At 31.6% G+C, this 12,931-nt stretch overlaps 1 protein-coding gene across 1 annotated transcript; it reads right to left on the reverse strand.

Moving 5' to 3' along the window:
• Window positions 1-6,314: 6,314 nt before the first annotated feature.
• Window positions 6,315-7,247, reverse strand: LOC111704801 (uncharacterized protein PB18E9.04c). The gene has a single exon (XM_023477150.1). The coding sequence runs from the start codon at window positions 7,245-7,247 to the stop codon at window positions 6,315-6,317; it is 933 nt and encodes a 310-aa protein (XP_023332918.1).
• Window positions 7,248-12,931: the final 5,684 nt, after the last annotated feature.

Below are 12,931 nucleotides of genomic sequence, written 5' to 3' on the forward strand. Positions count from 1 at the left end.
ATGATTCAGGGAAAAGAAGATGATGTTATCAATGGTTCAGATGATCAACCAGAGCCAAAGTCTGAAGAGTACTCTGAGTATTATGTAGACAATAGTTATCTTGTTGATTCTTACGATTTTATTGATAAATATAGTTTGTATGAAGAGGATGTATCTAATCTGAAATCAGGAGAAGATTTTAGAGAGTTTTCTCAGTATCAATTTCAAGATAATTCTGAACCAGATTGGACAGATCAGGTTGATTTTAGAAAGATATCACTATCAGGCATAGCCCTAGAAAATAAGGAATATACTAACATGGAGCATGATGATGGCTGGAGGTATTCAGATTCAGATTTGGATTATGATAATAATGTTAAAGAAAAAGAATATTTTGATCACCATTTTCACGACTCCGATTATTCCATCAAGGAAGATGATTATAGTCTGAACTCAGTATATTGAAATCAGCAAAGTTATGAGACCCTTAATAAATAATGCTTTAATCAAAATATTCCATTTAGATTAAAAAATAAAAATCTTAAATTTGTAATAATCTTTTTTTTCTTCCTCCACATATATTAATCCCTCTACTCCCTATCCATCTCCTCTACTCCTCAACCATCTCCTATACTCCCTAACCATCTCCTATATTCCCGAACCCTCTACTATACTTCCTGACCCTCCTCTCTACTCCCTAGCAATCTCCTCTTCTCCCTAACCATCTCTTCTACTTCCTAACCGTCTGCTCTACTCCCTAACGATCCTACTTTATCTTGAAATAATCTTTCCCCATTCTTTATAAAGTCTTATCTCTTCTCCATACTATACTTAAACTATTCCAATCCTCCCGTATACTAGTACTGCAGGGTATCAGTAATTTAATCATTCATATTCCAACAATATTTCCGCAACCCTCCTCGACCTTTCTTATCTTGTGTTTTGTTTTCTGCTCTCCTTCTCACTTTTCTCCCTATTCTCCTTATCCTCCTTTTTCTCCTTATCCTCTCCCTATTCTCTCTATTTCTCCTCTCGTCTTTAACCAACGCGGCCCCGATATGAAGTTCATTCTTGGTTAGCTATCATTTTGAAAAAATATGCCCCCTATATCTAATTGCTTGTAGAGAAGGATGATTGGTGATGAAAATTGAAAAAATTTATCTTGAAAACGATTTCGATATTTTGCATTTATTATTTTTGAAAAAGCTTTCATTGTCACTAGAAAGGGGCGTAGGGCGCCCTCAAAAGCCAATGTTTGTTAACCTAACGCTGCTTATTTTAATAAATAATACAGAAACATTTAATTAGGTCAGTTCTCTCCAGGTCGGAAGAATCGTATGTTTTCGCTGGACGCGAAGTTGCGTTGCTAAAATAACTTTTTAATGGAATATTTTTTATANCGTTTATTCCATTTAAAACGGATTTTTAACTTAGTTTAATCCTTGATAAATGTTAAAAGTATTTATTCTTTGTATTTCAAGCTATACAATTCCTGTTTAAAACGTATTTACCATTTTTAAAAAAGTATTAACCCTCTTTAATCTTAAAAGTATCAATTCCCTCTTTAATCTTAAAAGTATTAACCCTCTTTTATTTTAAAAGTATCAACCCTCGTTAATCTTAAAGGTATCAACCCTCTTTAATCTTAAAAGAATCAATTCCCTCTTTTATCTTAAAAGTATCAACCCTCTTTAATCTTAAAAGCATCAACCCTCTTTAATCTTAAAAGTATCAACCCTCTTAAATCTTAAAAATATTATCTTTTAGCATTTTGCCAATTATTTCTTTAAAACTCTTTAGCTAGACATCTAAAATGTACAATGTACATGCCTAGGATTAAAAAGATGTATTAAGTGAGTTAGTAAGGCCTAAGGTAAAACTCTAAAAGGGTAAAGCGTATCAACCTCTTTAATCTTAAAAATATCAACCCTCTTTAATCTTAAAAATATCAACCCTCTTTAATCTTAAAAGTATCAACCCTCTTTAATCTTAAAATTATTAACCCTCTTTAATCTTAAAAATATCAACCCTATTTAATCTTAAAAGTATCAACCCTCTTTAATCTTAAGATTATCAACCCTCTTTAATCTTAAAAGTACCAACCCCCTTAAATCTTAAAAATATCAACCCTCTTTAATCTTAAAAGTATCAATCCTCTTTAATCTTAAAAATATCAACCCTCTTTAATCTTAAAAGGATCAACCCTCTTTAATTTTAAAAGTATCAACCCCCTTAATCTTAAAAGTATCAACCCACTTTAATCTTAAAAGTATCAACCCTCTTTAATCTTAAAATATACAACTCATTGTAATATAAAAAAGGATACAAAAGTATCAGTTCTACGCAGTATATACTTTAAAACGTAATTTAAGTCGCATTCACCCTCTTTAATTAAAAAAGGTTAAAATGAACTATACCACTCTTAAAGCAGAACAAACCTGAATTTATAGTGTTTGAATTTCAGTTCTACTTTAGTTTTATCCTTAATGATTTTAATTCTTTCTTATTAGGCAATAAAAAGGAAGAATTATGTAGATTAGATAATTTAGGCAAAGGGATTAAGATAATTATTTAGGTCGTAATTTAAAAACTAAACCATTTTGGGTCTTAGAACTCAAGACACTCAAGTCATAGGATTTAATGAACATAAAAAACGTGGCATTTGAAGAGTGGGGAGTGAGGTTCTAATAGAGGGCATGAGAGCTAATAATGGGGGCTGGGGTAGGTGGAGGCGGAGGGAGGGAGGTTCTAATGGAGGGCATCAATGTATCTATTCTCTTCCATATTTAATATTCTAGATATTTAAATATTATCTATACAGATATTCTATAATATATACGAGCTTCATCTTAATCCACTTTGCAGAGGAGATTTAATGAAAATCTTGGTATTTAAACCAATATAAAAACATACAGAGAGTCACAAAAATGAATTCATTTATTTACGATAAAAAAAGTAACGTTAAAGAATTATTCTAAAATTCAAATTTTCGAGAATAACAATATTTCCACAGATAAAATAAACTATTATTTATATTGACTGAAAACCATCGGATATCTGTTTCACGGAATATACTGCATATATTTGATATGCATATATTGTTTACAACAACAATAGATATTGTATCCACAGAGTGGCTGGGGAAAAAATCGGCCTTAGATTCACATATACTTTTCAACCAAAAATTCGAATACAGTCTTATAGTCTAAGACTTCTAAGTAGGGATGGATTTTTTTAAAATTTTTCTGGAAAACAAACCGATTATTTTGATAACGACGTAGACAAATTAAAAACCAAACGATTTTTGAAAATAATCGTTTTAAAAATTAGAAAACCGTTTTTTAATACTCGAGAAAAGAGTTTCAAAAACGATAGTTGTTTTCAGTAAAACGAATATATCGTCATTTCGTTTTTCGTTTTTTTAAAGTTCAAAACGATGGTTCGTTCGTTTTGAAAAAACGAAAACGAAACGAAAAACTATCCTTTTTTCGATTGTTTTTCTGGTTCAATATTTAGTGGAACAGCCTGCATGTATATATTAAATATATATGGATCTGCTCGTAAATAAATATTTTGTATCTGAACAAAATTAGAATAACATTATTTTAGTAAATGAGAAGCAGGGGGGAATAGTACAGAGACCACTGAGATCAACACAACTCTGAAAGTTAGTCATCAAATATTCAAACAGTCTCAACTTAAAAGTGTCGCAAAGCCTTGACCTTTGGTTTTATCTCACACACTCACTTATACTTTTTTATAGTCCTAGACATATACATTTCAAACATGCAAATCTCTTGTTTCTAGCTTAAGTTTAAAAGGAGTAATTGGCAAAATACTGCCTGATTTTTGTTTGAGAGCTTGCACATCTTAGTTTGCAGTGTGCAGGGTTTGGGGGATAATAATACAGTGATATTAAAAATGTGCACGTGCTCCAATGCAAATATCTTTCAGCATTTTGCCAATTATTTCTTTAAAACTCTTTAGCTAGACATCTAAAATGTACAATGTACATGCCTATATGGCTAAAAGATGTATGAAGTGAGTTAGTAAGACCTAAGGTAAAACTCTAAAAGGCTAAGGCGTTGCGACTCTTCAAAGTCGACCCGATTTTTTAAATTGTTCTATTGTTCTTATAAAGAGTTTTGAATCCTTCAGCAACATATCTAATTTCCTTTTTATCGCAAAGCCATTGAAAGTCCTTCTTTAAAGACTTAATTTTAAATGGCTTTACAAATGGAAAGTTTTAATTGATGATTTAACTTTAACTTGATATCTTGATATCTTGATAACTTGAAAAGTCAAATCAATGTTTTATAAGTTTCTAAAAAGGAAAAAAATAACATGCAGTCTTAAAAAGGAAAAAAATAACATGCAGTCTTAAAAAGGAAAAAAATAACATGCAGTCTTAAAAAGGAAAAAAATAACATGCAGTCTTAAAAAGGAAAAAATAACATGCAGTCTTAAAAAGGAAAAAATAACATGCAGTCTTAAAAAGGAAAAAATAACATGCAGTCTTAAAAAGGAAAACTTGAACTTGAACCTTTTTAACACAAACAAAAAAACCCTGTTTGTAATATAAAAATATAAAAATAAGATTTTGTCGTGATTTTGCATCAGAAGGTTGAATTTAGATTTAGAACTTAATGCATTCTTATGCCAAAAAGTTTTGAAAAACCATTCTAAAGCTTTGATAAATGAGATCTAGCGGATGCACTTAAGATAGATCTTTGTCAGCCACTAGTCAGTGCACTGTTATTTCTGATTTTTCCAGTTTTCTTTTTAAATACAAAATTTTTTAACAAACAAAATGTTGAAGAAAATTTTCGACTTTCTCGAAACTACATACACCAGTTCAATCGATATCAATTATTTTCTTGTTTTTTCTTTATGGATAACTTTTATTTAATCTCTTTCTCTAGCTATGCATAATTTTGTAAGTATCAGGGCTAAATTTATAACGGTCTCAAATCTTTTAGTCCTCGACCGAAATGTAAAAAAAATCTTTATAGATTTAAATGTTGAAATATATTATTATATTATTATAACCGTGAAGCATTTTCTCGTACCGGCTGGTCTTTCAATTGTGTCTTTTAATCTTTTTTTGGGCTTGCAGTGATTTATACAGTTCGGTGACTTTCGCATCTCTATTAAAATTTTGGGTTGGCGGATGCGTTTTTAACAAAATAAAAGGGATTAAAAGAGAAGTTTTGAATTATCTTTTTTATCCAACTTATTTACTCGGATATTATAGATAAAAACCTTTGTCTACATCTGCTGCATATATTCGAATTAATTCCAGCCCTGGAAACAATATATTATGCACCACTCTGAACATTAGTCTTTCATTATCAAATAAATATAATAAAGTTAAATAAATTTTTAAATTTCAGGTCTTAAAACTTAAATTATATTTCTCAAATCTTTTAATATACAGGGTTACCAACAAAGGATGAAACTGTAAAGACTACTGCAAATACTCTTAACGAATTGAAGCTTGACATTTGGTTTCCGAATTCACTTGAGTCTTTTGATGGATTATTAAATGATCAAGCACATAAATATACCAGTTTTTTCATCCTTTGTGAGTTTGCCACATATATATGGAGCAGATAGTATATTTTTTCATCCTTTGTGAGTTTACCACATATATATGGAGCAGATAGTATATTTTTTCATCCTTTGTGAGTTTACCACATATATATGGAGCAGATAGTATATGTTTTCATCCTTTGCGAGTTTACCACATATATATGGAGCAGATAGTATATGTTTTCATCCTTTGCGAGTTTACCACATATATATGGAGCAGATAGTATATTTTTTCATCCTTTGTGAGTTTACCACATATATATGGAGCAGANGTCTTCTCTCTTCTTTCATGAATTTTCTCTTCTTTCCTGTTTTTCTCTTCTGTCCTGTCTTCTCTTTCTTTCCTGATTTCTCTCTTCTGTCCTGTGTTTTCTCCTCTGTCCTGTCTTCTCTCATCTTTCCTGTTTTCTCTCATCTGTCTTGTCTTCTCTTTTCTTTCCTGTTTCCTCTCTTCTGTCCTGTCGTCTCTCTTCTTTCCTGTTTCCTCTCTTCTGTCCTGTTTTTTCTCTCTTCTGTCCTGGATTTTCTCTTCTTTCCTGTTTTCTCTCTTCTGTCCTGCTTTCTCTCTTTTTCACCATTTTTCGTCAGATTGATTACATTTTCACAGAAAGAATGTCTTAAGACTTATAAGGTTTATCAATTGAATATGGGCAAAGCCTAGCTCTTTTAGTACTTCTAACTTATAGGCTCTCAACTCAACTCATTGAAGAAATGGATAACTATATTTAATTTATTTCTATAATTTAAAAAGTGCATAATTTACAAGGATAGCATGTAACTGGATAAGCTTCTATTGAATCAGCAGATTGACAACATTTCTCTGCATTCTCTCTTCCTAGAATACTGTTACAGCTAGATGTACAGTGTCCTGAACCACCTGTTGATGGTAGAAGGGATAGAGCTGATCTACTACAGGATTCAGTAGAAGATGCTCGATATTTAGTTACAGTTGTAGATACACTCTTCACATAAACTGGTTTAGAGGAAGATGAACTTGAAGATCCACTGCTTACATAGGTCTTAGTTATTGGTTTAGTGTAATAGGTAGTGGATGGAGTAAACAGGGAGTTAGATCCACTGTTTATATTTGTCTTGGTTACTGGTTTAGTGTAATATGTAGTGGGTGGAGTATATTTTGAGTTAGATCCACTGCTCACATATACTTGGTTTGCCGGTCTTCTAGAATATGAGTTTGATTGTGTTGCTCTTGGTTGAGAATACCCACTATACGTTCTGTTAACATTAGATCTTTGGTTTCCATATCTCCTTCTTGATGTTTGTTGGGGTCGATTGTCTGGATTAGATGGCTTGTTGTTGGATCTAGGAGGGTTTCTATTTTTGGTTGGAGTTAAACTGTTGTCAAGAAAACCCCCAATTGCACTGTAACCAAAGTTTCTTCTACCTCCAATAACAGTAGATTTTATTGGTTCAAATTTGAATGTTGCTCCAGTCGGTGATGCACTGGATGGGTTCGTTGCAGCTATAGTTGCTCTGATGCCTGTCAAACTTCTCCCTCCAACCCCTCCTTCTATTGGTGGAGAAGAAGTTGATAATGCACTGGATGGGATTGTTGCAGCTGAAGATGAGGAAGAACTTGGTGGTGTTTTTATTGCCTTGGATTGTGCATTGGTTTTCAAGAATGTTACAACACATAATAATAATAGTAGAAGTTTCATTACATCTCGACACCTGCAGTACTGACACTAACAGTATCTTTAAGTCCTATTATAAACTTCTACATAACAACTAAACAACTGTGAATTACTAAAAAGTAAGGGACTGCATCTTTGATGGAAATTTCCCTAACCTTAATATTGGTGAATCCCCGATATTTTACAAAAGGCTCCAGGTGGGTCATTTTGAAAACTCGTCTCCGGTTAATTTTCTACCATAATGATTCCCCGTTTAGTAATAAAGATGTATTTGCATGCCAGCATTACATGTGGTGGCCTACAAAAAATGATTTGGTTTTAGTGGATACAAACAAGGGCGGTTTAGGATATAAGTATTCGCTTCCTCTACAGTATACTTAGTGTACCTCTGTGTTCTACCCATCTACCCTCTTGTACCTCCTGGCCCCTTTATTTTCTACACATCCGCTTCGTCTACAGTATACTTAGTATACCTCTGTGTTCTACCCATCTACCCCAAGGCCCAAATAGATTCTAGTACAATAGATGGCAAAGTAAAATTTGCACACTCTCATTACAGCTGTATTCTGACGTCACAAGTGTCAATTCAGTTTTTGTGTCCGACAAAATTATTAATAATAGTGATAGTTTTATAATAAAGTGCTTATCTTAAAGTAACATAAGTGCAATTAAATGTATTCTTTATTTTCTGTTTTTACACTTTTTTATTCAATCTTGATAAACGTGTCAACTTATGTGAGAAAATTTCGTTTTCTTGTTATATTTGACACTTATGACGTCGTGTATAATTGGTTCATTTCTCAGTTGCCACCTATTGTACTTGATAATCTATTTGATCTACCCTCTTGTACCTCCTAGCCCATTTACGCCCCAGGTAAACAAAGTCCCATTTGAAAACAACTGCCCCCCTCCTCCTGAACCACTGTGCCTTGAATATCTCTACGGTCCAGGGTTCCTGTAAATATTAGGTGTTCCAGGAAACACAGTTCAACTGTTCCAAGTATTCTATATTCTTCTATATGTTGGTTCCAAGAGACTGAAAGAATAAAGGGGGATGGGGGTTCAACTTTGTAAACAGAATTTACCCTGTTATATGCAGGGGATTTCATTAAACATGGAAGATTATAGGGGGATAGAGGGCAACTATTGAATACTGGGCTTAGGTCTGGATCAGTATAGAACAAAAATTTCAGTCCGCGGCTTTTCTACATCCAGGGGGGCGTACTAAAAAATTTAGCCTAAGGGGGTGAACTTTATGGGGGCATTTGTAGGGGGTACACAGCTAGGGCCCCCTGTTCACAGCAATCAATAATCATCGAGATATGTAGTCGGATATCGAGTCAAAACACGCATTGATTTTATCAGATTTATTTTAATTTCATAATTTTATAAAAAAAATATATTATTTTTGCTGTTGAAATTTTGTTCACACAAAATTCAACATTAGGTGGAAGATAAAAGAGAAAAAGCACCTAATTTTCAGAATTTATAAAAAAAAGATATAAAGATGAACAAACATTTGATATGAAAATATAACAAAATAAACATAATAATCTAATCTATTTATGATTGAATAGATTTTGTTTGTATTTTAAAATCCCAATATTTTCCCGATTTTTTTCAAAAAATGTTGTGCATTCAATACCTTATCTAATTATAGTTAATGTTATTTTTTTTCTTTAGTTTTAATATAAAGCAAAACAATACTAAGGTCTAACTAAGACGACAGTTTAACAATTAATATTCATAAAACTATGGTATAGGAAGACGACAGTTTAACAATTAAGTATTTGATTTTGTATTAAAATTAGTGTTGTCATCAGCTTGAAAATCAGCTTTTGAACTTATGAAATAGATCTATACAATCACTGCACAATTACTGTGCTTCATATTAATTGGACTATTTGAAATCATTACTTGAGCCTACAGGTCGTCTTCTTATTCACTGTACAAGAAGATGTCAGTATATAGAAGGCTAGATTATAAATGTGAAGGTATCTATATCTTTATTGTATTATCAGCGCTGAGGGAATAATCAAATAACTAGCACTCTACACTCCCTGAATGCTATATTTACTTATCAACTGCCCGTAGGAAAACCCAACCAATTGAGTTTTCGGACTTAAAGGGAATGAATTGAGTTTCTTTCTGTAAAGAGCTAACTAAATGTATGATTTACAAGTTTAAGGTTGCACTTTAAACCTTAGCTAAATTGATTGAGTTATCCCTCCTTTCCTATCTAAAATTTATTATTTTCAACCGCGGATTATCTTCAAAAATTATTGTTGATTTTTTGCATTATAAAAAAAGAATTAAATTGTCAGAATCAGTATTTTTTTAGATAGAAAAACGACGATATCTTCCTGGTTGTAAATTAGAGGTATAAGTGGTACTGTTGTTAATCGGGAATTCCTCTTGAACTTTCTTTAAAATTCTTTTTAGTTAAAAAGTTTTGAAATATTGTTTCTTCAGAAAAATCAGGTTACAAAGCTATTTTTACCGTCAAAGTCCTATTAAAGAGACTGTAAGAAGAAAATGAAAGGGGGTATAGGCTAAAACCTGAGAATCTCAGGAGTTAATTGAGACCTATAAGAGTTCTATCTGATGTTCTTGTCTTGAGAAACTGGTGTAAAACTGTGTCAAAATTATACCAAAACGTATATATGTAATATTTTGTTTCTGAATCGTAGTATTAAACGGATCATATTCATTAAATACGCAACCTATCTGAAAACAACCATATCCCAGATGAGCCTGAGAAAATCAAGTTTGCTCCTATGATTACTTGAATTTAATAATTTTTCATCTTTAAAAGATACTAGCTGGAGGGCCCGGCGTTGCCCGTGGAATAACAAAATTTTTATTTTTTTAGTCTAAAACACTCCAAGGCTACCAATGTGTGTACAAAAAAAAACATCAGCCCAATCGGTCCAGTCGTTTGGCTGGCTATAGACAACATTTAAATAGATAATTGATAATTATTTATGCGTCCGGAACATTTTACCAGAACTCCAAGCAATGGCAGTGCAGTATTATTGTCACGTGTCTCCGTCTGTATCATGTGACCAGTATACTGCACTGCCATTGGAGGGAGTTCTTGTCACGTGATACGTAGGTATATATTACATATATATACGTTTTGGTATAATTTTGACACAGTTCTATGTCAATTTCTCGAGACAGGAACATCAGATAGATGTCTTATACTCTTTTAGGTATAGTTCAACTCCAAAGATTCTCAGGTTTCAGCCTATACCACCTTTCATTTTTCCTTTACAGTCCCTTTAAATATTGAAGAATCATATTTTTGTCTAAAAGCAAACCTTTAAAAAAAAGAAATTCTTATATGTCTACTAGCACTTAAACTCTTTATACCTGAGAGACTGCGTTTTGCTCTTAAGGTCTTTAAATTTAGATCTATTTCTCCTGTAGTTCTTTTTCCCTCCAGAACCTAGGTCAGTTTATCCTCTAGATCGGAAATTTCTAGGTTTGTTTACATAGGTTCAATACAATTCATCATTTCGTGATACATTGAGCAGTAATCTGCAATATTATACCTCCTCTCTTCCCCCCATTGATACATAGATATATATAGAGATAAGTAGATTAAGGAGTGTGAGGGGCAGAGTGCAGAAAAGATTATATATATATACATATATATATATACATATTTCCACTACTAAATAGCAGCTATAGATACATGAAGAAAATGCTCCTAAGAAAATAGCATCAGGTTGGAACTTTGGAAGCAGCCAATGTGTTGGAGTTGATATTTGATAAGGGTTTTACTTTACAAGAATTCTTTGCGAAGGTGTAACTAAGGGGGGGGGGGCAATCTTTAAAATGACTTCCTAAATTTGTGTTTGAATACAGTGGTAGACGATTATAACAATGCAATGAAGACGACTTCTTTATTTAAGTTTTGATTGTTAACAAGATTTTTTCGAATTAAAAGTTTACAAATAATTAAAGAGACGCTTTTTTGATTTACAGCTTCTTTTGACTTCTGTGTATGCGTATTGTGTATCCATGCTGTTTAACAGCTTGATATAAATCAAAATGAAGTCGAAATTCCTATTTGTTGTATTGATATAATCGCATATCACTGTATTTTCAAAATAAAAATTTTATAGTTTTTTTCTATTTTCATTGGTGGATTTTCGCTTGCTTAAATTGAGATAAAACACAAAATGTGCATCTGATTGGTTTTATTAGATACAAACATACAGGCAGACAAGTCAATTATACATAAAGATGAAATTGTTGTACATGTATTATGTGATAAATATATAAATTATACCATGTATACCAGTGTGGCCTATTATTATGACTAAAAACATTAGATATAATGGAAACATGATTATCTAGTTGTTATGACATGAATCCCCCCCTAAGACGACAGTTTAACAATTAAGTATTTGATTTTGTATTAATATCCATAAAACTATGGTATAGGAAGACGACAGTTTAACAATTAAGTATTTATATCAGTTGAGATTACGTCAACAGGTTCTTAAATATTGTTTACAATTATTTACAACCTTTTTAGAATCTGTAAATATCTTTTTTTCTTCTGAGAAACTAATTCTAGAAGTGGAAATTTAATATTTAAAAAGAAGAATAAGAAACTTATTTACAGTTGGAAATAAAAAAATATACATAATAGAAAGAAAGGAACTGAGTTTTTCCAGCTATCTTAAATGTTCTAATTCCTATATCTCTGCATTCGGATGGTTTAAACCTTGGATATTTCAAACTTAGATTATTTGATCTAACAGAATTCATAATTTGAAATATCAAAGGTCACCGACATTGGATTAAAAAGATATCGCGATAGGAAAATCTGAGTTTGTGGCAAAAACTCATTTCCTTTCTGGAGTTTCAAAACAATTTTCAAATTATTAAATATCAAATTATTCAATCTATCATAGCATTTTAGAAAAGGAAGACGCCTCTTAAACTTTATAATTTTTAATATTCCATTGAACATGAAACAAAACAATTGTGCAATGTACACAGACCCAGCGTTTGTAAACCTATTTGCTTTACAACATACTGTCGTTAATAGTGAAATATTGATTGCAAAATAAACAACAAAATCTATGCAAGTTAACAAAAAAGTCTTTCAAAGCAAGAAATATGTTTTTTGCTCATTTGGTTTGGAAACAACTGCAAGCAGTTATTGGCTAATAAATGATTAAATCATTATATTGATAATTCAGTCACATTCTTTTATACATACTTATACAATATACATAAATATATAGCAGGTATTCTTGTATACATACTGATACAATATACATAAATATACACCAGGTATTCTTTTATACATACTGATACAATATACATAAATATATAGCAGGTATTCTTGTATACATACTGATACAATATACATAAATATACACCAGGTATTCTTGTATACATACTGATACAATATACATAAATATACACCAGGTATTCTTGTATACATACTGATACAATATATATAAATATATACCAGGTAGTCTTGTATACATACTTATACAATATACATAAATATATACCAGGTATTCTTTTATACATACTGATACAATATACATAAATATATATCAGGTATTTACAAATAAACATAATACTCAAATATATTATGACCTCCGAGTTTGCCAATATTTAGTATTTAACTTTGTCCAGTAATCGTTCAGTACTCCCTTAGTTAGACCCATAAAACT

The sequence above is a fragment of the Eurytemora carolleeae genome, unplaced genomic scaffold (genome assembly GCF_000591075.1).
Source record: "Eurytemora carolleeae unplaced genomic scaffold, Eaff_2.0 scaffold506, whole genome shotgun sequence".
Taxonomy (NCBI): domain Eukaryota; kingdom Metazoa; phylum Arthropoda; class Copepoda; order Calanoida; family Temoridae; genus Eurytemora; species Eurytemora carolleeae.

What these genes read in the sequence shown, in the direction of transcription:
- LOC111704801 (XM_023477150.1), bottom strand. Translation starts at nt 7,247, where the DNA reads ATGAAACTTCTACTATTATTATTATGTGTTGTAACATTCTTGAAAACC.